This window comes from Danio aesculapii, chromosome 18 (genome assembly GCF_903798145.1).
Source record: "Danio aesculapii chromosome 18, fDanAes4.1, whole genome shotgun sequence".
NCBI classification, from domain to species: domain Eukaryota; kingdom Metazoa; phylum Chordata; class Actinopteri; order Cypriniformes; family Danionidae; genus Danio; species Danio aesculapii.
This window is the reverse complement of record NC_079452.1, coordinates 35855756-35882555: the sequence shown is the minus strand read 5'-3', so window position 1 is coordinate 35882555 and position 26800 is coordinate 35855756. Positions and strand designations below refer to the sequence as shown.

Sequence of the window (26800 nt, the reverse complement as noted above, 5' to 3'; positions counted from 1 at the left end):
TGTATTCAATTATTTGGTAAATATTTAGTTATGATTTGATTTTGTGATACATTTGGGCTATAACCCATTGCACATTTTTTGTAAAGCTTGCTTCTGATAAGATCTCTGAAAGCACATTGCATATTCATTTTGTTAACTTTAAATAAACATGTCACAATAAATAAATAAATAAATAAATAAATAAATAAATAAATAAATAAATAAATAAATAAATAAATAAATAAATAAATAAGCATTGAAAAAAATATTCAAGGATGATTCCTTACAAAACATTAAAAAAATGTAAGTGGTTGTAAACGATTTATTTGAACAGAATTAAATCAAACAAATTAAGTTGAACATTACTAAACTTAATTTGTTTGTTTAAATTCAACCCATATAAACTGTTTGCAACAATTTTGCAGAAATATTTGTTTTTTCAGTGTAGTTGTTATATAGATTCCTCTTTCATCATTTTCATTTACTTTGCCTATACATGACTCATACTCTAAATTCAACCCATTTAATATAATAAGAACAGCTTTCAAAGCACATATTAGGTAGCAAATTCATCATCTTTAACAATAAAATTCAAGATTTTTTGACAATTTCTGACAGATTCTGTGAGCAATATTTCAGTTGTACTTTTCTGGCTATGTCTACATAACACACAGTTTTCCTTTCAAAACTTTAACTCAACATTAGTGTGTTCACGCATTCCCCAATGGTTTTTGTTGGCTAACACTAAACTCATCTCACTGTGCATGCAAAAACATAATAAAAGCTAAATGAGATGATAAACAGACAGCATAAAAAAAGTTTATTTGTGCTATTTCTACGGCAATATACCTATTTTTTTATTGAAAACATTTCTCCACTTTGTTGCTTCTAAGTATGGTTTGGTTTTTAAAGCAAGACAAATTGAATAAATGCATTTTCTATTAGGTTTGCAGGACAGTAATATGAAGATTGGACAAAGTAACAATATTTCTAACAACACTGTGAAAGTGAACAGCAGATAGCAGGCACATGCTGATATAAATATCTGTCCAAAAGGCATCCCATGACTGAATCTGTCTTTTACGGGGGAAAAAATCATAGTCATAAGATGTTAAGAAATCATTTAATCATTAAGAAAAAGATGTTTTTAAATGCATACTAGTGAGATGAAATGCTTCTTTGCATTACTGACAAAGTATACTTTGGTTTTTATGCGCATGATAAGTACAGTGTGCATAATGCTAATTGTCACCTTAAAGATTGGCATCAAATAAATGCACACAGTAAAATCTTTCTAATTTGCACATGGCCTTTCAATCATTTCTGCACTAAATATTTTGTCCAGGTGTCAACCATCTGAACAGGGCCATTGCATTCTGCAAATAAAAAAGAAACAACAAACTACTGAACACATACGAAACAATAGAAGCTCTCCAACTAACATTTTACATTAGTCTCATTTGAAAGTGTTTAGTGCTGCTTTCAAAGCATTGTCGCATTAAGCTTTGAAACCTTTATGAATCTTTTGTTTTGAATCAGTGGTTTGGAGCATGTATCAAATTGGCAAGATCATTTGATGTAGTAAACAAGGCTTTGTTATGTCATCACTGTTTTGAAACCTTTCAAAAATTAATTGATTCTCCATTGAGGTAATCTGTTCAATATTCATGCAGGTTTATTCGGATCACCCCCAGTGGCAAATGACTGAATTAACTTATTCATTTTAACTGATCTTGTATGAGTTGTATTAATCCGTAGATGATGTAAACAAAAATGTAAAATTTTAGTAGTTAATAGTAGTTAATAGTTTCTGTTTAGCAGAGCCCACAATGGAACAAACAATATAATTCTTGAAAAAGAATTTTAAAAGAACCTGTATTATGAAGACACTTAAAGGGCACCTATGATGAAAATTATCTTTTGTTCGCTGTTTGGACAGTACTTATATAAACACAGTCTCTTTTTTAAATTTCCTGACGTTAAAATAGGATCCAAATCCCAGTGATTTTGAGGCCCACCACAAAATGACGTAAGAGTGCGGTTTTCCCCACCAACCGATTTGATTGACAGGCGCCATGTCTGCATAATACATGTATACACACAATATGTCCACAGAACTTTTCTTTTTTAAATTTTTTTAAAAATAAACTGGGTTTAAAATATCTGTTCCACTTGCTGTGATTTTTATAAGTTTAAAATGTTTTTAAAACAGAGTGTGTTTGTAATAAAGACAGTAAAATCACAAATTCTATAATTACCACGGCCGCATGGTGTCAGTAAATGCTAATATGTGTGTGTGTGTGTGTGTGTGTGTGTGTGTGTACTGCAAATGGCATTTGTGCGACTCATCATTTCAGAAAAGCTTGAATAAACTCCACCACAAATACATGAAATAAACTTACATGGTATTTCTGACTAGTGAGCTGCATTTAAGCTTCATTCGTGTCTGTCTCTATCACTGACTGTTGTTTATCTGATGTAAAGCAGGAGAAGCAGATATTCATGAGGGAATGGTGGGCAAGGAAAAGCAGCTCATTTGCATTTAAAGCCACAGGCTACAAAAACAGCTACACTGTATTCAGACACCAAAATTGGCAGATTCTGGAGGCTGTAATACATTATCTGATGGGTATTTTGAGCTGAAACATTACAGAAACATTTTGGAGACAACAAAGACTTATCTTACATCTTGTAAAAGGTGCCCTTTAATATTTGATTATATCAGATGATACGTGAGTGCATTTTATAGGTTATAGTTTTTATTCATGCAGCTGGAAGGGCATCTGCCACATAAAACATAGGCTAGAGTAATTTGCGGTTCATTCCGCTGTGGTAACCCTTTATAAAGCAGGGTCTAAGCTAAAGGAAAGTGAGTGACTGAGATTCTAGTCAACATTTGTCTAATACCCCCATCTGACTCGAAATAAAGCAATATATACTGTTAATCAGTTATTAGAACAGTAATGTTACATTGAGATCAGATTTAAGCAGTGAACCGATAATACTACACATGCGTGATTCAATGAACCAAACACAAACAGTACATGACTGCCTGCTTTGACTGAACTAAACTTAACTGCAGCGCAGGTAAACCGAGGGCTTAAATGATAGGGTCTGGTGAAACGTAAGTTTATTTCATAACAGAAAATGGTAATGGAATTTAAATAAGTGAATCATGCTTCAGTTGGGTTGCAAAATTTAACTGTAAGAAATATTTCAGATCATGGTGATGTTTTAACTGACTGAAAAATGACTGACTCCTGAATATTTTGGTATGTAGAGTCCTAACATGGGAGGATAGTTACAAAAGATCTGGTTCGCGTTAAAGATCTGAACTTCCCATCACTTCTGTGTATCTAACCTCAGAAGCAGCCTTGCACACATATTGCACTTAAGACTGCTGTCTTGTGGGCTGTTGTATTTGAATGTTTAAAAAAATGTATAGGTGAGTTTCAATTATACAATATTTATTCTGATGATTTTGAATCTTGCACTCAACAAATATTTTTATTTGGGTAAAAAACTAAAACTAATACTGAAACTAATAAAACCTAAAATAAAACTAAGCAATTTCACAAATAGAAAATAATAAAAAAATTATTAAAACTAACTGAATTTGAAAACAAAAAGTCAAAATGAAATAAAAACTAAAACTAATGAAAAAACCTAAACCATTTTAACTGTGTCAGGCAGTGAAGATCCTCGATTTTTAAAGAAAACAGGCAATTTTATAACTGCATAAAGTTCACCGGAAGCGTTTTAACTGAGTTACTGAAAATTCCTTCTGCATATCCTTTGAAAAGCTCAGTTTCTCTCATCACTGTGCTGATCATCCATACTAAATAGATCCTAATGTTTTTCTCACCAGTTGCTGGTCCATGTTGATGTCCACCAAGTTGAAGGAAAGCACATGATCTTTTGCCCCCACAAAAAGCCGACCTCTCTCCTCATCCAATAAAAAGGTGTGATAGGCAGAGCTGTTGGCCAATCCGGTGAACGTGAGCAGGTTGTTGGACTCCAGCATTTCTGTGGGGGGAAAAGTGAACACAGTAGATGGTATTTATTAGAAAATAATAGTCTCCTTCAAACCTTAAATGCAAACGCTGACAGAAAAATGAACACACATACTCTGTGTTTTCCAACATGCTGAATAATATGTAAAAGCTTGATGTTTTCCGACCTCATTTTTGTTTTTGGTTACAGGGAGACAGATAGATGGACTTTGGCTCTGACAGTGCACAGCTCAGCAGGGACGACAGCTCTGTGTTTGTCTGTGAGACATGCGACTGCGCTTTTGGCCGAAATACAATTGGGAAAGCAGGCGGTGCTCATGGAAACACACAGTTATCTGCTTGTAGATTTTACTTTTGTTCTTTATGCATGTTATTTTCAACAGAGCAAAGAGATGAAACCGAGCCAAGATCAACATTTATATACACTAATTACAGCTAGCTTCAAAATATTGATGAGCTTTTCATTATTAAAAATTGCAAATCTGTCTTCATTTACTCACTTCTTATTCTTTAATAATGGTTTTACAGTTGCTGTCAAGACAGATAAAAGCATTTTACTTTATGGATTTTACATTTTGATAAAATATTGTTTCAGTCGTTCTATTTCTGAAACTCAAGTTTAATATGTGACCCTGCATAACAAAACCAGAAATTGTCATAAACAAAAACAGTGTACATTTTTGCAAAATTGAGATGTATGATTATTCATTCATTAATTTTTATCCGCTTTTCTGGGGCGGGGTCACAGGGGCAGCTGTCTCGTGACTAAACAAAGGGCGCCAATGTTATCGTGCACACCAACGTGCAAAACGCCAGGCATAAAAAGCATAATTTTTAAAGAAACGCCTCATGCTCGTTTTTTTTTTTTTTTGACAGACCACATCAAAACCTTCTCCACCAACCAGATTGGCACTTTTGTTCACGTGTACGGAGCTACTGAAGTTACAGTAAACAGCACTTGGAGGTGCTCAAGCGCAAAATTGTCAATGTGAGCGCACATTGAAGAAGATGCCCAGAGGCAATATGAACGTGGAGCTGCTTATTGCACTGGTGAACAATAATAATTTGAATCCCTAGTACATTTAACAACAAGCGTGTCAACTTTCTGTCTTCTTCTGTGTTACAAGCGGGTGTCAGAAGCTTAAAGTTGTGTAGCGCCATTTAACGTCAAGGAGTGATTTTGCATACTCTTCTGCTTGACGCTAGTGAAAATCGCTTGGGTTTGAATCCTGAAAGACGTCCTGAAAAACACTGACGATAAACGCAAACAAAAATCGTCCTTGTGTGTATGAGCCTTTAGGAGAGAACCCCAGACTCCAACCTGGAAATGGCAAACCACCTTTTTCCAGTGGAGCTTTCCATTATACAGTTGATGTCAGAATTATGAAACCCACTTTTATTTATTTATTTTTTATATCTCCCAAACGATGTTTAACAGAGCAAGGAAATTTTCATAGTATCTCTGATAATATTTTTTCTTCTGGAGAAAGTCTTATTTGTTTTATTTCGGTTAGAATAAAAGCAGTTTTTTTAGATTCTTAGTTTTTTAGAAAATTATTAGTCCCTTTAAGCATTTTTTTTTCCCGATTGTCTACAGAGCAAACCATTGTTTCACAATAACTTGCCTAATTACCCTAACCTGCCAAGTTAACCTAATTAACCTAGTTAAGCCTTTAAATGTCTCTTTAAGCTGTATAGAAGTGTCTTGAAAAATATCTAGTAAAATATAATTTATTGTCATTATGGCAGATAAAATAAATCAGTGTTTAGAGATGAGTTATTAAAACTATTATGTTTATAAATGTGTTGACAAAATCTCTCCGTTAAACAGAAATTGGGGAAAAAATAAACAGGGGGGCTAATAATTCAGGTGGGCTAATAATTCCGACTTCAACTGTATATGCTGTATATATACTTTGATAGGATGGACAATATTTGTCCAGATTACAACTATTTAAAACTACAACTATTAAAATCTGCAATCTGAGGGTTCAAAAAGTAAAAATAGTAAGAAAACATTTAAAGTTGCCTATATTTATTTCCTAACAATGCTTCAATAACAATTAATAATCCAAAATTAAGTTTTGATATATTTACGGTAGGAAATAATCAAAATACTCTTATCAAAATTATTGTGATCCTTTTCCAATGATGTTCCAATGAATTTTCCAATGATGTTGTGTCTAAAATGAAACTTTTTTTCCCATGGAGTGTATTGTTGGCTTCTGACAAAAATATACCTGTGCAACATAAGACTGGCTTTGTGGTCATGAACGCAGAGAAAATATTGAAGAATATTTCAGTGGAATTCCTAAACAAACATTTCATACTACTTCAGAAGAAGTTTATATGTCTAAAATATTTGTACTGTTTGTTGGATGGCATAAGAAACATTTATCAAGGTATTTGTACAGTTTTCAGTAAATAAAAAAATGAATATGCTTCCACAAATCTCCATATGTATGTACGTACAGAAAGGAATAAGAATGTTTATTGTAAGTAAAGCAGAATTTCTATTTAATGTTAAATTATTTAACTTCCCAAACATTCACTAACACAATGACAACAAGAGTCACACAAAGCAATCCTAAAGCAGCAGAAATAAATAAATAAATAAAAACATTCACTTTCTGTGTGGAGTTTGCATGTTCTCCCCGTGTTTACGTTGGTTTCCTCCGGGTACCTCCAGGCTATAGGTGAATTGTGTAAGCTAAATTGTACGTAGTGTATTTGTTTGAATAAGTGTGTATGGACGTTTTCCAGTCATGGGTTGCAGCTGGAAGGGCATTCGCTGCGTAAAACAAATGCTGGATAAGTTGGCGGTTCATTCCGCTGTGGCGACCCCAGATTGATAAAGGGACTAAGCTAGAAAGAATAAAAACATTCATACATATAACAAATGTCAAATTTCCAGTAGTGAACACATTAATCCTTGGCATCTGTCTATCTTTATATTCCTCAGGTTGTTCTGTTAGTTAGTGTAAAGCCACGTTAAAGGAAAGTGAAAATGTGTAACAAAACCAGAAGGCTGTAATTATAACACTTGCCCTGAAGGAAAGTATGGATTTCCCTGCCATCACACATCAATTACTCACCAGAGGGATATTAATAACAGCTGAGAAGCATGGTGTGAGCGTGTGTGTATGTGTGCGCATGTGCAGTATACACTGGCCAGCAAAACCATCCACATCACAGATTTAGGATCCAAAAAATGTTTCAAAGCATAAAGGTTTGCATTCGGACCCATATTTTTAAGCAGTATTCAAATAAAACACTTAAATTAATCAAGATGATGAAAATGCATTTTAGGTTATGACATAAGATTGAACAATCCAGCATTATTACATCTAATTAAATCAATCAATCAATCAATTAATCAATCAATCAATAATCCTATACTGGGAAGTGGTTTTTAACTAGTAGGTTAAAACAGAAATAGGTTGCAAGTCTGTTCATGGCATTTGAGTGAAAGTAATGTCATATATCACATCATTCATTCATCATTCACATGAGGATCCAATAGCAGTGTCTCTTGTTGAAAAAAGAATGGTCGTGCAGGCAAGGGTCAGGAGCAAACAAAATCATAAAGGCCAATCCAAAAGTGTAATCAAAAATAGGTAAGTGATTGGTTCAGGCGGCTAACATCAAAAATCAGAAAACAAAGCAAAGATCAAACACGGCATGGGAAACAAGTTCTAGCAATGTCAGTGTGTTTGTATGCTCCATAAATGGTCCATGTAATGGGTTCTTGAGCAGCTTCAGATGTGTGCGCGCAATGTATGCAGGGAGTTGTAGTTTGTTTGGTGGCCGATTTGTAGTTCTCCAGAGATCCGCAGTGGCTAGATTGCTGGTGACTAACAACAAGAAGGACGTATATAAAACATACAACAAAATGTACCAAAATGGATTGGTTTGACATGTTCACCAACAGCCGCTTAATGAGCGTTGTGATTAAATTTAGTTAGAAGTTCTGGCAGTTTCAGACACTTTCCTGCAGTGTAACAGCTGCGATGAGTGTCAATCAAGATCCAACAGGAGCACAGAATCTGAAGATGCCATCAGTGAGACAACATCAAATCATTGTAGAGAAATGTCAAAACTTTTTTATTAGTATTATTAAGGCAAGCTGTGAGCAAAATGACCTCTACAAATTGTTTATGTTTGCTGTGAGGTAATATTTCAGAACACAGGATAGTGAAAGTGTCATTGATGGATGACGCTTGCCAGTACGGGCCCTATGACAACATTTTGACAGTGTCCCGGACGAAAATGAATAGCCGGGGGAAGGGGGGTGGGGTTGGTTGTTCCGGCTGAAAATGAAAAAGGGCGGGGTTGAGAGGGGGGGGGAGGGATTCACCTGGACGAAGGTGAAGAGCAGGGTAGGACGTTGTGGGTTTGGGGTTGGGGCGGGGATTGTTGCAGACAAAAGTGAACAGGGTGGGGCAATGTGTTGGTGCGGGGATTGTTGCCGATGAAAGTGAAGAACGTTGGGGGGAGGGGGGAGGTGTCATGGACGAAACGCGGATGCGATCATCTGGTAGGCCCCTTATAGTATCTCTGGGGGCCCCAAAACAGTGCTGGCACCTAGAATCTAAACACCTCCCGCCCCTTATAATCCTAACTTCCTTCCCCTTAGCGGCGCCCCTGACGCCAAACTCCTGGTGAGTTTTCTTACATTTCTGCATTTGGTGCGTCTTGATTTGTCATTCAGTCTGACATTTTGACAGCTAAGATCTTAAAATGTGACATGAAAATCATGTTTGGGCAATCTGACATGTTAAAATCATTTAGGATTATTAAAAATCACACAATGTGAGCTGTGTTTAACATATTTAAAATGTAGGCAGTGCCCTCCAGTGGATTTGTCATCTAAAACGTGCAACGAATTACGTTTTGATATAGTTTGAGGCATGTATTTCTAATGAGCTTGGGCTGATTTAAAAAGCTAATTTAAATTATATTTTATTTTATTTATTTTTTGGAAGCGGGTGGTATCCCTTTAAACTTAAGCCCTCAATACAAAAGTGAAAGAATTAAGACATAGATCACTGTGTGTTTTCAATCATAAAAATTTCCATAACTACACACAGAGACACACAATGTTTTTTGAACAGAATTCAGTCTGACAGAGAAGTTTTTCAAAGGGCCTGAGGAGAAAAAGAGGAGGAACAGAAAAGAGGATCGAGTGAAAGAAGAGAGTGTGAGAAAGGAAAGACAAAACCCGTAGAGTGGCACAGAGGAGAAGAGCAGGACAGGATGAAAAAAGGTTAAGGCCAGGGTTGAGATGACTTAAAAGAGGTCAGCAAGAGAAGAGGAGAAAAAGAGTGAGAGAATGAATCTGTCATTGGGGTTTGGAGTGGCTGTGATGTTTCCATTTGGCACCATGACTAAAAAACTCCCTCAATGCCTTTTACACACTCAGACACACTCGAAACACCAGGAATTCATCTCACCATCACTTCAGTGCACACACACACTCACACACATAGAGAAACCTTTCTAAGACAAAACTGTGTCTCTTTGAATACAAATTGTTCTGAAATGTAATACTTCCATTAGCCAAAATCTGACACTTCTTTCACTATCTCTGCACTCACTTTGGAGAAAAATCTCTGTTAAAGTGCTCCTGTTAGGCTTTTTATAGATATGGCCCTTCATGTAGTGTGCTGTTTGTGACTCTTGACAGCTTGAGATTTCTCAATAGCCTGAAATGACTTTAATTCCAGTTTGTTTTACTTTTTCCACAATTCTTTGTAGGCTAATAGCACATTTACTCAATCGTTTTTAGATTGTCTGTAAAACAAAGCTACTTTGACCCTCAAACATGTAAAACCAGTTGCACTTTGCATGCACTTAATAAGGATGAAGAATCAAGCTCATAATAATGCAGTAAAACCAAAGACATTGTTACTGTTAGTATCACTATTAGAAATGAAGCATCTGGTGCTGAATGTTAAGATATAGCAATTTCCATTTGGTTCCTGACATACATTGGGCCAACAACCTGACCGATCAGAGAAGAGTAAGCCATACACCCAAAGTGCTTCACAATTATGAAGAGGGGACTCTCTACGTCACCACCAGTCTGCAGCATCCACTTGGATAACACAATATAACACAAGTAAACACAACATGCAGTTTCTAATTAAGGTTTTTTTTTATTATTAAAGGAAAACAAAATCATTCTACATGGTCCTGTCATCCAAGAGGTCAAATGAGACCCCAAAACAAAATCCTGCAGAAAAGTGTTCATGACTCCACCATAAGAAAAAGACTAATTGGTTTTCACGGCAGAGTTCCAAGAGGAAAACCACTGAAGAACAAAGCTTGTCTCAGTTTTGCCAGAAAACATCTTGATGATCCCCAAGACTTTTGTGAACATACTTTGTGGCCTGATGAGACAAAAGTTGAACTTTTTGGAAGGTTTATGTGTGGAATAAAAGTAAAACCACATTTCAGAAAAAGAGCATCACTCAGTAAAATGTGTTCGGGGTAGTGTGATGGTTTAGGGCTGTTTTGCAGCTTCCTGGAAGATTTGCCGTCATAAATGGAACCATGAATTCTGTGGTGTACCAAACTATTCTGATAAAGCGGGGTGAATAAAGGTGAATGTCCGATGTCCAGCCATCTGTTTGTGACCTCAAGCTGAAGTGAAAGCACACCAGAAATTTGACTTCTGAATGACAGAAGAAAAACAAAATGAAGACTTTGGAGTGGCCTAGTCAAAGTCATGACCTGAATCCAATTGAGATGCTGTGGTATGACCTTAAAAAGGCAATCCATGCTCAAAAACTCTTCAAATGTGGCTGAATTACAATGATTCTGCAAAGACAAATGGGACAAAATTCCTTCACAGCACTTTAAGAGACTCATTGCGAGTTATCGAGAATGCTTGATTGCAGTTTTTGCTTCTATAGGTGGCCCAACTAGTTATTAGGTTTAGATCGCAAACACTTCACACCGGGCGTTCTCTTCATTGGCACCTAAATTGTGGGATTCATTACCCTCTGATATTTGCAATGCAGAATCGCTGAGTATTTTTAAATCATCACTTAAAACTTTTTAGGATAGCTTTAATTTGATTTTTGTATTCATCCTGTTATGCATCTTTTACTGCTGCACATTTTATATGTATGTAAAGGGCGTTGAGATGCTACTTGTAAAGACACTATAAAATAAAGTTTATTATTATTATTATTATCATTATTATTATTATTATTATTATTATAGTTTTGTATTGTTTTTCCTTAGTAATAATAACCATTTCAAAAGTAGATGATCTGTTTACTTGTGTTACCTCTGACTAATATTTACATTTCTTATATGATCTGAAACATTAAAGTTTGACAAACATGCAACATGCATAAAAAAGAAAAGAAAAAGAAATCAGTTTCTTTCTTTCTTTCTTTCTCTTTCTTTCTTTCTTTCTTTCTTTCTTTCTTTCTTTCTTTCATCAATACATCATCTTTCATTCTCTCTGTCTTTCTTTTTTCTTTCATTTCTCCATCCATCCTCTTTCTTTCTTTCCTTCATTCCTTGCTTACTTTCTATCATCCATCCATCCATCCATCTTCCTTGCTTTCTTTTGGTCTTTCTTTCTTTCTATCATCCATCCATCCATCCACTTTCTTCCTTCATTTCTTTTGGTCTTTCTTTCTATCCATCCATCCATCATCCATCCACTTTCTTCCTTCCTTTCTTTTAGTCTTTCTTTCTGTCTTTCTTTCTTTCTTTCATCCATCCATCCATCCATTAACTTTCTTCCTTCCTTTCTTTTGGTCTTTATTTCTATCATCCATCCACCCACCCACCCATCCATCCATCCACTTTCTTCCTTTTATTGTTTTGGTATTTCTTTCTAGCATCCATCCATCAGTCCATGCATCCATCCACTTTCTTCCCTCCTTTCTTTTGGTTTTGCTTTCTTTCTATTATCCATCCATCCATCTACTTTCTTCCTTCCTTTCTTTAGTCTTTCTGTCTTTCTATCATCCATCCATCCATCCGTCCATCCTTCCACTTTCTTCTTTCTTTCCTTCCTTCTGTCTTTTCTATCATCCATCCTCTTTCTTTTATTCTTTCTTTCTTTCTTTCTTTCTTTCTTTCCCTCTAAAAACAATGCATCAAGGTTTTTGCAAACATTTTTAGGTATGTCACATACAGGACATTTCTCTCACTTTAAGGAAATGATTAACACAGTTTAATAAGAGTTTCCTCTGAGCTCTAGAAACATCTGTTGAATTATGTCACAGTTAGTAGTCATACATTCTCCTTTAATATTACTCATCCTTCTTTTCAAACATTTTATGACCACTTTTCCTCCTGCAGGTGTAAATAAGCTACTTGATGATTTTATATGAACGTGTAGCATCAGAAAACATGAGCAATCTCATTGGACCGTCAAATGTCTGCTTGCATAATGCACTTATGATGAAAAGAGGTTCAATTTACAGTAACAAACACTCTAGAAAATCATTTCAAGAGGAAATGAACATAGCACTCGATTATTGTTAAAGCAGCCTTTTCTAAAGTACTGCATATTAATACAAAGTCTTTGTGGGTGTTCCAGTGTGGCCTTGTTTTTCCTGCGTGTGTCATTATCGAAACAATAACTCAATCATCATCAAGCTTTCATCAGTCAAACCATTGGAAAACAATGCATGATGCAATGTTTACATATATTAGCACCTCTGTTATGATCCAGTTGGTTGCCAGGGCATTACAAAACACATAAATCAGACACCAAAAACACATACCAACACACCAAAAACAACATCATGTAATTAGTACATCAATCTGCTCATTGTGCATGTCACTGTGAGACTGCGATCAGGTTGAGGTGTGAGATGTGCATTTAATTGGTAATCAAATACTTTCTGAGAACATTTAGTTTCCAAGCTAGATTAATAAAACCTGATCTTGCGAAAAATGTGAACATAGGATTCATGATTTAACTGCATGGTATTTTTAATAGGTAATATCCACTACACACACACACACACACACACACACACACACACACACACACACACACACACACACACACACACACACACACACACACACACACACAGTGCTGTGAAGTCTATCTTTTTGTCAGGTTTCATTCAGCTTCAGTTTTAGCGACAGTTGCTGTGTGAATCATTAAAGCATGAGCTGCAATCATCATATAGCCCAGAGTTATTTATCTAATAGTCTAGCTGAGAACGCCCTGAGGAACAGGTTCTCAGAATCAAGGGTTCGAGCTGGTAAAGACAACAAACCCCACCAAACAGTTCTACATTTCAGTGTCCAGCACAAATATTCAGCATTGTGTGGAACAAATTGTAACTCTAGGAATCAATCAATCACTAGATTCAAATGTTCAGTTACAGGGTGAAGCAGCAAATGAATGAGTGTAGGTTAGGTTTGTTTGTTTCTTTCTTTCTATCCTCCATTAAAACCACCCATCCATCCATCCATCCATCCATCCATCCATCCATCCATCCATCCATCCATCCATCCATCCATCCATCCATCCATCCATCCATCCATCCATCTATCTATCTATCTATCTATCTATCTATCTATCTATCTATCTATCTATCTATCTATCTATCTATCTATCTATCTATCTATCTATCTTCAGTTAAAGATGTCCTATTTTCATTTAGTACACATTTTAAATTAATGTTAATTGAAAAAATATATACACTACTGGACAAAAGTCTTGTCAATGATCCCAGTTGTAAGAGCAACAAACAATAACTTTGCAAAACTGGCAGAAGGTAGATTTTTCAGATGAATCATCTGTTGAATTGCATCCCAATCATCACAAATACTGCGGAAGACCTATTGGAACCCGCGTGGACCCAAGATTCTCACAGAAATCATTCAACTTTGGTAAAGGAAAAATCAGAGTTTGGGGTTGCATTCAGTATGGGGCCGTGCGAGAGATCAGCAAAGTGGATGGAAACATCACCAGCCTGAGGTATCAAGACATTTGTGCTGCCCATTATAAGCAGGATAGCGCTCCTTCTCATACTTCAGCCTCCACATCAAAGTTCCTGAAAGCAAAGATGCTCAAGGTGCTCCAGGATTGGCCAGCCCAGTCACCCGAAATGAACATTATTGAGCATGTCTGGGGTAAGATGGAGGCATTGAAGATGAATCCAAAAAATCTTGATAAACTCTGGGAGTCCTGCTTGAATGATTTCTTTGCCATTCTGGATTATTTTTTCAATAAGTTATTTGAGTGATTTCAGAGATGCAGTCCTCCAAGCTCATGGGAGTCATGCAAAATATTAATTATTTTTCCACTGTGCCATGACTGTTAAGTGACAAGTTTGTCAAAGCAAAGTCAGACTTTACTGTCCTAATTAAATAATTAAAACTCAAGGCATGATCATATTTTAGTAACCTAGAGGTTTTGTCTTCATATAAGCCACGTCTGATACCAAATGATCAACTAGAAGTCAAGTTATTATTTGTTGCTCCTAAAACTTGGATAGACGACAAGACTTGTCAGGTAGTGTAGATTACAACACAACAGCTAAAATGGAAATCAAAACAATTTCACACTATTACTTAAAACTATAATAGGTTATTGACACCCTCCCACAGGAGTGAATTACATTTTGAAATAGATTGATACAGAAAATTGATCAAATGTGAGCTTGGACCACAAAACTTGTCTTATGTTGCACATGTATTTTTGGCAATAAACAAAAATACATTGTTCCATGAAGATGCATTCTAAATGTCCAACTGTACATATATCAAAACTTAATTTTTGATTAGTAATGTGCAGTTTACTTTCAGGAGATTTTCACAATATTTAGATTTCTTGAAACACTCAGTTTTTCAAATAGTTGTATCTCGGCCACATATTTTCCAGATCTAACACACCATACATCAACCGAAAGCCTATTCATTTGACTTGCATGTGATGCATGAATCTCAATTACCCAAAATTGACACTTATGACTGGTTTTGTGGTCCATGGTCACATATTACTAACTGATGCAGACTTTGGGAGCATAAAATACCATATAAAAATCACACTGACTCAAACATTCAGTCAATAATGTATTATAATTCAATAGATAAAAATCAATTCATGTTCTGCCTCAGATTCCAGAACATATGGTGCCCCTGCCCGGTATTGTGGGTAATCTATAGCTGCATGCAGTCGCACAGGAGGACGTGGCTTTAGACATGCTGCTAATCTGAAGATACGTCCCAGCCTTTTCAAAGCGGCTGGCTGTCTCTTCCCCTCCATCTATTGTTGTGGAAAAACCTCTGAGAGCAGGAGTGAGGAGGGCAGGTGGAGGCAGAGGAACAGTCCCATCTGAGGCTGATAAAAATAAACTTCCCTACCCTACATACTGCCTGCACTCCGGCTCCACAGGGCACATGTGTGTGTCTGTGTGTGTGTGTGTGTGTGTGTGTGTGTGTGTGCATGTTTGCTTGTATTTGTGTGTGTGTGCAGAGGAAACATGAGTGCTTTTTTCCATTCATTCCATGCATGTCCATGTAATCAAATCAGCAGTGATAATTTGTGATGAATTATTTGTTGTATCATAAACCTTCGAAACCAATGCAAATCTATCTAAAACCTTTCACAATTTGTGAGTGATTTTTAAGATAAGATTTACTGTATATTTAATAAATCAGCTTTAAATATAATATAATATAATATAATATAATATAATATAATATAATATAATATAATATAATATAATATAATATAATATAATATAATATAATATAATCAACCAATCCATCAGGCATCCTCAAGTCCAATGTGAAGTTTCAGTTTAAAATTGATTTATGGATGTTGTTTTGGTGTGTATAACTTTAAATGCAAATGAGCTAAATACTGCCACCCCATCTTTAAAAGGGAACACATCACTGCAGTCATTTGCATACACAAAGCAATAAACACCCATAAGAAATATTCCAGCAGAACAAACACTAATCAGAATGAACCAGAACCTCTTTAAATGGTTATTTGATTCACTACAACTTATAAAGAACACACATAGATACACATAATTCAATAAAGTTTGTTATGCACTTTAAAAAAACAAAACAAATGCACAAAAAAGCACTATAACAATGAAGAAGAAGCTGGATAAACAATTGGTATGGGTATAGATGGATGGTTGGATGGATGGATGGATAGAATGTTAAAATGATGGATACATGGAAGGATGGATGGAATGATGAATGAATGGACAGAAGGACAGACAGACGGACAGACAGACGGACAGACAAACAAACAGACGGACGGATGGATGGTCGGACAGACAGATAGACATGGATGGATGGATGGATGGATGGATGGATGGATGGATGGACGGTTGGACAGACAGATAGACATAGATGGATGGATGGATGGATGGATAGTTGGATGGACGGACAGACAGACAGATAGATCGATAGACCAATCGATAGAATGAAGGATGGATGGATGGATGGATGGATGGATGGATGGATGGATGGATGGATGGAAGGAAAGAACAGTAGATGGATGGATGTATGAAACCAAAGAGATGGATGGATGGATTAATGGATGGATGGATGGATAAATGGATGGATGGATGGATAGATAGATAGACAGAGAGACAGACAGACAGACAGAAACATAGATAGATAGATAGATAGATAGATAGATAGATAGATAGATAGATAGATAGATAGATAGATAGATAGATAGATAGATAGATAGATAGATAGATAGTCATTTACCTAATTTTTTCAGTCAACTTTGAGGTTAATTTATGTCCCAGCAAGGAAAAAATTGAGGGCAATGAACAACCAAACACAACTTGCAGAGAGCAGAGACAATGGTAATGCTAGACTGTCAGTCATCTGCAATGGGCAGGGCCTAAATAATGTGATGTCACTTTGCTTAGAGAATCAAAACCACATACCTAATGAAAAAGGGTAAACAAAATATAAATAAATAACGTTTTTCATCAGTGTATGGTTGTCTTCACACACTGTCATTTATGTCCAAACACCATGGAAATAATTGGATTTTGCTCAACAGGTGCACTTTAAGCCATTCACATACCTGGAATCAACTCTAATCAGATTTTTATCATCTGCTTGCTTTCCAAAGGGAAACCCGTATTATGGCATAAATATTTTCCATTTGAGAGGAATTTGCCGGAGTATTATTTTAGGTGTGTGCGCTCAAACTCCAGCTTTATTTCTGAAGAGGATACAGAGAGTTCACATGCTGCAAACGCAACCCAACACCAGATTCCAGGCGTGTTTGTGGATTAAAAGCTTAATTAAAGTGAAATAAAACTACTCTCGTTCCTTCATGAGATTACAGCCTTCTTAAAACTTGCACGTTGGAATGGCATAGCTTTACACCAAAAACATTTGTCCACCACACACACACTAATGAAAGCACTGAAGTAGTAAATCTCTGCTTTCTGTACTAGTTACCACGCATTTGAGACAACATTCAGACACATCCATTCTCATGCTCTTCCACATCATCTGGGATTTGTGTGAAGGCGTTATTGTTAACCTGCTCAGGGAACTTTGGGCTCAGAGGAGACATTGATACCAGTGGTGCTCATTTGGGACTTTCTCAGGGGGTGGCTTCATCTCTACACATACACACACACATTGGGTTTTCATGTATTATAGGGACCCATAAAACATTCCATGGATGTAAATATTTTTTATACTGTAGAGTCTGGGGCTGCATGATATTGGAAAACAAAATGACACTGCAATATTTTTTTTTGCGTTAGTAAGATATATGTTGCGATGTGAGTAGAATTTCACAAGATAACTTGAATTGCTCTATTTTGTAAGAATTCATAATTTTACATTGATTGGGATCATTTTGTAGGGCAGGATATCTGCATAATATATAATAAACACATTAAAAGGACAGTAAAATACAATAATGCAAAAACTGCAATGAAATAATTTTGGTTTCATGCCAACTTTAACTAATTTATAGATAGACAGAGAGACTGACAGATGAATGGATGGATGGATGGATTACAGATAGATATAGGATGAATGGATGGATGGATAGGACAGAGTGATAGAATGGATGGATAGATAGATAGATAGATAGATAGATAGATAGATAGATAGATAGATAGATAGATAGATAGATAGATAGATAGATAGATAGATAGATAGATAGATAGATAGATAGATAGATAGATAGATAGATAGATAGATAGATAGATAGATATATAGACAGACAGACAGACAGACAGACAGACAGACAGACAGACAGACAGACAGACAGACAGACAGACAGACAGACAGATGGAACGAATGAAAGATAGATAGATAGATAGATAGATAGATAGATAGATAGATAGATAGATAGATAGATAGATAGATAGATAGATAGATAGATAGATAGATAGATAGATAGATAGATAGATAGATAGATAGATAGATAGATAGATAGATAGATAGATAGATAGATAGATAGATAGATAGATAGATAGATAGATAGAACCACAGCAATACAAGAAAACTAGAACAAATCTGCAGTCTTTAAATTATAGATAAGACACTCAATCAAAGTATTTACCAAACAAATGTCTGCTCTCCATGACTAATTACTCCCACACCCACATACAATTTAACTGATGAGGATTCAGCAAATCAGATGAATCAGCCAGACTGCTGACAAATGTTCACAGGTGTGCAAGTTTGGATATCAGAATCAGGCCTGGCATTTCGCCAGCTCGTGTTTGCTCAGATCAGCCTGCGCATATCGCACAGTACGAAAACACAAACACACACACACACACATATTCCCTCTTTTCTCTTTGTCTCCTTCTTCACTCTCTGCTGGAAACAAAAACAGTAGAAACTATGTCATTTGTAATGATTTTAATGATATAATGGAAATTATAATGTTTTAATGAAAACTACTGGTCATTTTTACCATATTTTTGTAGTTGTAGTTTTAGCAGGGATTTGTGATGGTTTTATTAGTTATAAAATAAATGAATTGATTTCATACCCTCTGGGTCTCTACTGATTATTGTATGCCTTCTATTAGCATGTTTAATCTAATAATTCCTAACGGAATATATCCCAAAACACAAAATGTACTGCTTTTAATGGTTAATATGTGATGTTTTGTAATGATTTTAATGACATTTATAGTGAAAACCATTCAAACTTTTCTGATGATTTCTATTGTTGTTGTTTTCAGCAGGGGTTTGTGATGGGTTATAACATGCTGACAGCTAGCTCTCTGAACCCACTGAAGCTAAGCAGGGCTGCGCCTGGTCATTACCTGGATAGGAGACCACATGGGAAAGCTAGGTTGCTGCCGGAAGGCCAGCAGGGGGCCAGCAGGGGGCACTCAACCTGCGGTCTGTGCGGGTTCTAACACCCCAGTATAGTGAAGGGGACTCTATACTGCTCAGTGAGCAAATGAGATGTTAAAAATCCCGGCATCCTGGATACTGTGGATGCTGCACACTAGTGCACACCAATGTGTAAAGCGCTTTGAGAAAAGTGCCATGTTAAAACCAGTAAATCCTTATGGATTATATAGAATTTGTAATGATTTTAAATAGACGGTTATGGTTTTCATTGTTTTGTTTTGTTTTTTTAACAAGAATTTGTTATGTTTTAATGGTAATAATGGAAATTATGCATGAACTCTGATAAATAAGGGACTAAGCCAAAGGAAAATGAATGAATGAATGAATGAATGAATGAATGAATGAATGGAAATTATATTGTGGGTCTCTACTGGTTACATCCATCCATCCATCCATCCATCCATCCACTAATCTCACTTGAACTGACACCGTTTCAATTTACTATGATCTTCTATGTGAAGCTGCTTTGACACAATCTACACTGTAAAGGCGCTATACAAATATAGGTGAATTGAATGAATTGAATTGGTAACTGCATGTTAACTGCGTGATAACTTCTATTGGTCGATAGATTGGACAATAGAAACCATTTTAAATTGACTTTGTGATGTTTTTACGTTTTTAAGATTTAAACCTACAGGTATTAGATCTTCTCTGATGGCATCATTGTTCTTTGGTTGTCTTTCATAAATGATTTGTGATCATTTCAATATCTATAACATAAATGAATTGCTTTAATGTCAAATATAATGGTCCTCTGCTGAGAATTAGCCTTCAATTGTTGGCATGTTAACACCAATAACTCCTATAAGTGCCAGCACACACTACAAAAACATACTTGTTTAATGCTCAGAATATGATGGTTTGTAATGCTTTTAATGCTATTTGTAGTGGAAACTATTAGAACTTCTGTGATGGTTTCTATTGTTGCTGTTTTCAGCAGAGGTTTGTGATGGGTTATTTATAAATTATACTGAAATTATATTGTGGGTCTCTACTGGTAATTGTATGACTTTTATTAGTGGCATGTTAAAGCCAATAAATAATAATGGAATATCACATAAAACACAATAATAATCATTCAAACTGTTTAGTTTGTAAAGGTTTTATGGGTTAAAACAGTGTTTTACTAGATTTATTAGATCTTCTCTGATGGTTTCTATCATTGTTCTTTGTTTGCTTTTCAGAAAATATTTGCTATCATTTCAATAGCTATAACATAAATGTATTGTTTTCATGTCAAATATAATGGTCCTCTGCTGTAATTGTAAGCTTTCATTTGTTGGCATGTTAAAACCAATAAATCCTGATGTAATAAGTGCCAACACACACTACAAAAACATACTTGTTTTAATGTTCAGAATGTGATGTTAGTAATGCTTTTAATGCTATTTGTAGTAGAAACTATTAGAACTTGTGTGATGGTTTCTTCTATTGTGTTGTCCAGACAAACAGTGTGTGCGTGCCTGTAGGTGTCAGTGTTTGATACCGTGAATGACTCCAGACATCTCTGTGTGTGTATGTGTGTGTGTGTGTGTGTGTGTGTATTGGGGCAGATGAGAGCGCTGGGTATTTAAGAAGTCTCCTGTGTGTGTTGTACTGGATGGAGCGCGTCTGTCGCCTGACAGTCACACACCGCGGTTCATACAGAGCTCAGCTTCCAGCAGCCAGCTAATGAGGAGCTGTCAGTGCAATTAGAAAGCTGGCAGAGAGAGAAATGGCTCACTTTTATACAGCCATCTGCCCTGACTGTTAAACCTCTCTGTGTCTCTTTCTAATTACAGAGGAACCAGCTCTTTCATTTAAACACTCTCACTCCTGACAGCTCACTTCATCACCAGCGCCTATCTGACGGCAAGAGTTGTAATGTTTTTTTTACAAAACCGCACCGTTAAAAACAGACACTTTGTGTTAGTCTTCAATTACAATAGACACAGGGAATCTTATAAACAATTTATTCTCAAGGAAAGGAAAGTGCTGTAGATTTATATGTGGAAAAATATAATGATATTTTAGAGGTTTTGGAGAGTTGGGTCGTGACTTTTTTAATAAGATCACGGATAAATAATGGTGTATAATAAGGATAATATGCAACATATCAGATTGATTAAGAGCAAAATAAGCAGGCTTATGATGTTTCCAATACATTTCGTTGATATTAAACTTTGTATTTTGAGGGTGCACAACATTCTAAATTGTAATTGCTGTTTTACCAATATGCGAGCTGAAATAACACAGTGCCCAGAATAATTGAGTAAATTCAGAATAAATGAATATTTGTATCCATTTCACAGTAAATATATAGGCAATTTATTTTGGTGCATTTAAACAAAACAGATTTATTAAACAGATATATTTATTAAAATAATTTGTTAGTCACCAAACACATTCAGAAATTGAAATACAATAAAATTCAAGCAAAATATTGCAAAAAGATTACAACCAACAAAATTTCAACAATTTTATTTATAATTATTATTTTTTTTGCTTCTCTTGATTTTACTGCTTTTTAAAATTTGTATTTAATATTTTTTTCTGGCGGTTCATTCCGCTGTGGCGACCCCAGATTAATAAAGGGACTAAGCCGAAAAGAAAACAAATGAATGGATATTTTTTTTATAACATATACATTTTGGTGTACTAGTTTTTGGACCATTCTCGTAAGTTATTATGTTAGATAAGCTCCAGATTTAACTTCAGTACTGACTGAGATGGCCAAAGTAGGGCCCGCAGGCAAAGATGGCCCATTGTAACCTTTGATTTTCCCTACTATCCCATCTGAAGAGAGTGAGAAAGATTGAGAGGGTTAAGGCAAATGCCTTCAACACAGAGATCGTCATTTCTAATTTGAGGTAGCCTTTTTTGTTTGTTTTATTGGTGAGCTACAAAAAAAATCGAACTGAAATTAAATGTTTCAATTAAATGTTAAAAACATATTTGTTGAAGACATGTTCAATTAAAATATATCTGATTTTTAAAAACATAAATACTGTCACTCGACTCATAGAGGACTATGAAGAAGACATCGGCAAGCAAATCAGGGCAAAAACTAGTGCAATTTTGTTATAAATAAGATAGTTTTGACTGTAATAAGTTCATTATAAAATGTAAAAAACACTTAATACTAATACTTACTTATTAGTTAATACGAAACAATGTTTTTTAGTCATTTTTAAACATTATTAAATAAATTAGGAAATTACCCATGTTAAATTACCCCACCTATATTTGCCTTCAGCCTACTTGCCTCAGTCAAGTTTGGTTTTTGGCCCTTCATAAAAAAAGTTGGGCACCCCTGGACTAATCTAATATATATATATATATATATATATGCACAAATATAATATTGTATAGCTTCCTATTAAAAATATGAATTTATAAGATGTATAGTAGAGGAGTGTACTTATACTGTCAATATGTCACTCACTAAATAAAAGAATCTGAAAGCATATTAACTGGCCTTATAATCCAGGTTATGATAAATGTGAAGTAATATCAGAAAAGCAAGAGCATGGTTTTCCTGAATATCAGCATGTGAGCATGCCTGAAAATGTGATTCCATTTTATAAAATAGTTCAGTAAGTTGAGTAAGTTACTTTTCAACCAGGATTAACACCTGTCATTATTTCTGTTTTGTTCAGGAATAAATCAAAATGTTAACTTCTTGGTCAGCCATTGATTCAATAATTCAGCGATCCATTCATAAATAATGGTGTACAGTATGTGCATCCCAAATTGCATACTTGTACACTATTCTACGTCATTTTGTAGTAAATAGTGTAAGTTCACACTGAAATATTCATTTTATTCTAAAATAAAAAAGTGCAATTAATTACCCGGATGATGCACTTATTTAACCGTTAAAAAGAAGTGTGTAATGTTGGACCCTTCATGCACTTAATGGTCACAGCTTTGCTCACAAAACGGAAGGGGTGGAGCTTTTAGGCACTGATGTTGGATTAGTTAATTTATTTTGGACTGTGAAAGCAAAATTGTCCTACGAGAGTGATTATACCACATTCACCTCATGGTGAATGCGCTTATTATACTCATGGTAGGTATCATTTGGTAGTTTGGTCATTTATTTCGCTAATTTTGGACTTGTCAAATGTCATCGAGGAAACTGATTTTTCACTTTGTAAAAAAACCCCATTAGTGTTCCATTTGTGACGACACTAAATTCATTTACTTTGCTGTTGAGTGTGTAAGGACATAGTGCATATGTGCATAATGTACAGTGTGCCATTTGGGTCGCAGCTTGTCACTTTGATCGTAAATGAATCAGCACTTTTGAATGAATCATTTGAATAAAAGATTTAATGAATCAATCATTAAAATAGGGACTTTTCGCCACCTACTGGTGAATTTTATTTCATATTTATTTTCTCATGACGGGTCTAAACCAGCCAAGGTACCCTAAAACATGATTGATCATTTTAACAAATATATTGCGATAAAACTGACAACACTGCAGAAGTTTTTCAAATAATGTTCATGCCAAAATATCCTTCTCCTAAAATATAATCAATATTATGTTAATTAAAACAGTCTCAAAGGAAATCCACTATGATGTATCACTTTTCACTGATTGATATTAGTAAATTGGATAACAAATATACAGTGTTTACAGTAAAGAAAAGGTTGTGAATTTATTTTTGGCGTATGAACTGTAACTGTAGGTGTTTCAGGGAAACAATGAATGCCAGCAGTTTAAGCATTCCCACCTGTACATCCAGTCAGCCCACAGGCTCTGCGCACACACTCAGAAACACCACTGATTTAATCTGTGCACAAACTGAAATTAATCACAGCAATCTGTCTGATACATGCAAAATTATGACTTAATGCTTTCATTCATAGCTGAACCACTCCATATAATTCAATGTTCTGAATTTAATCTTAAACTGTAAAATATTATTTGTCTACTAATAAGTAACTGTTTTAGATGAACTCAAATGTATTTCTAATATCAGTGAATCATCAATATCAGGTTATACAATGAAAAGTCATATAAAGGAAGAAATAGTCTTGAATAACTATTGTGCAGATCCATTTTCCAGGTTAAATGCAACAAAACATTTATTCTTACTAAAAATGATGTAGTAATCTCTAAAATAACAAGGCTTAATAATAGTAACACTAATTAAATAATAATTATATATACAGTTGATGTCAGAATTATTAGCCCCCCTTTGATTTTATTTTTCTTTTTTAAATATTTCCCAAAGGATGTTTAACAGAGCAAGGAAACTTTCACAGTATGTCCGATAATATTTTTTCTTCTGGAGAAAGTCTTGTTTTATTTTGGCTAGAATAAAAGCAGTTTTGATTTTTTTTTAAAAGCCATTTTAAGGTCAAAATTATTAGCCCCTTTAAGCTAGATTTTTTTTCAGTTGTCTACAGAACAAACCATCGTTATACAATAACTAGCCTAATTACACTAACCTGCTTAGGTAAATCTAATTAACCTAGTTAAGCCTTTTAATATCACTTTAAGCTGTATAGAAGTGTCTTGAAAAATATAAGTTAAAATATTATGTGCTGTCATCATGGCAAAGATAAAATAAATCAGTTATTAGAAATGAGTTATTAAAACTATTATGTTTACAAATGTGTTGAAAAAAATATTCTCTCCATTAAACAGAAAATGGGGAAAAAATAAACAGGGGGCAAATAATTCAGGGGGCTAATAATTCTGACTTCAACTGTATATAGTAAATTATATAATATATATATATATAAATATAAACATTATTATTATTATTATTACTATTATTACATGTTATTTTAAAGATTACTACACAATGTTTAGTAAAAATAAATGTTTTATTGCATTTAACCTGGAAAATGGATCTGCAAAATAGTTGACACTATTTCTTCCTTTAAATATGACTTTTCATTGTATAACTTGATATCGATGATTCATTAATATTAAAAATGTATTTGAGTTCATCAAAAACAGTCATTTTAGATTTTTTTTAGTTACTAGACAAATCATTTTGTATTAAAACCATATCAGTCAAGCAAACTGGATTACACTTATTATTGGTACTAACAAAAGTAATATTTAAGGGTCACATTAGGTAGAAATACAGCCTTAAATAATTATTAAACTGATCATTTCCAATGTCACAAATCTAAATCACTAAAAATAAAAGTCTTGCTGCTTTCAATAAATTTTTGAATACTGTATGTCCTATTGTGATAAAAAGTTACATTACCCATCAACACCAGCCCAAAACAAGAATCATTATTGTCTTTAACAGATCATTTTAGCTATAAATTATGACAGCAAATGACAACCACAATGATATCTGAACAGTTTCTCCCTCATACAGCCAGTCCAAAATCCATCCCTACGTTGACTTGATTTCATGCTTCCAGAAACCTCTTTCAAAACCCACCATGCATAATGAAGCCATGTGAATCACATTACCCAAATCTCCCCCAGAAACAACCAACTCTGGACACAAGCAAGTATCTCCGACTCCAACGAAACTTTAAAACACCTACAAATTCCTCAAAGTGATTTCAGACTTATCCCCAGAATCCCCACCAGCAGCACAAGTGACTGACCTTTATAGGAGAGTTTAAGCCGGGGTACGTTACTCTTGGTCCTCTGCGCAACGGTTCCTCTTTCAGGCGCGATGAGCGTCCAAATCAGCAGTACAATCCACCACAAGTAGTCCATGTTTCGTATGCAGTCCCTTGGCCTCCGGTTTAACACAGCTTTTTCAGCAGTCCAGTCCTCCTGAACGCCACCTGAGGATGAAGCAGGTGTGTGTGTGTGTGCGTGTTCAATAAGTCACACGGTGATCACATCTCTCCTGCTGAATCAGTCACAGCCTCAGGAGAGCACCATGAGTCTTCACTATAGTCGCTCAATCAGTTTGAAGTGCGTGTGGCTGGCTGTTTATCTCCTAGATGTTGTGTGTGTGTTTCCTCTCAGAGTGTTTTAAATAGTAACTCAGCTGAGACTGAACTCAAGTAACGCGCGGTGAAGCCCCAGGCGCTCCACTCTCTTTCTCTCTCTCTCCGTAAAGCTCAGCGCTCGCACACAGACTCAGCGCTAGACTGAGAGAGTGAGAGAGAGAGAGAGACGAGAGAGAGAGAGAGAATAGGGGAGGGCTGTGCTTCCAGCAGAGGATCCTCTAGGTAGACTTTTTCTTCTTTTCTTCCCACTTCCACATCCCACATGCTATGGAAGTTTTATGGTTTCTGCCATGGAATAAAAGGTACAAAAAAGACAATTATCTTTAAGTTCAAAAGAAAACAAAAGTCAAAATCAAATCCTGATATACAAACTCTAAGAGAATCAGAATTTCTTAGAATTTACCAAAGAAATTGAGATCAGATTCATGAGAAGAACATACAGTTGTGTTAAACTTACAATTGCAAGCTGAGATTCAAATTTCCATAGGAAAAAAAGCC

At 35.2% G+C, this 26800-nt stretch overlaps 1 protein-coding gene across 1 annotated transcript in view; it reads right to left on the bottom strand.

Moving 5' to 3' along the window:
• The window catches only part of sema3ab (sema domain, immunoglobulin domain (Ig), short basic domain, secreted, (semaphorin) 3Ab), a 65149-nt gene extending 38699 nt beyond the window's left edge, over positions 1-26450 (bottom strand). Inside the window, exons 1-2 of the mRNA XM_056477937.1 lie at positions 25946-26450; positions 3845-4005 (exon numbers count right to left, since the gene is read on the bottom strand). Coding sequence (XP_056333912.1) covers positions 3845-4005; positions 25946-26060 — 276 coding nt within the window. The 5' untranslated portion in view covers positions 26061-26450. The remainder of the gene's footprint in view (positions 1-3844; positions 4006-25945) is intronic.
• Positions 26451-26800: the final 350 nt, after the last annotated feature.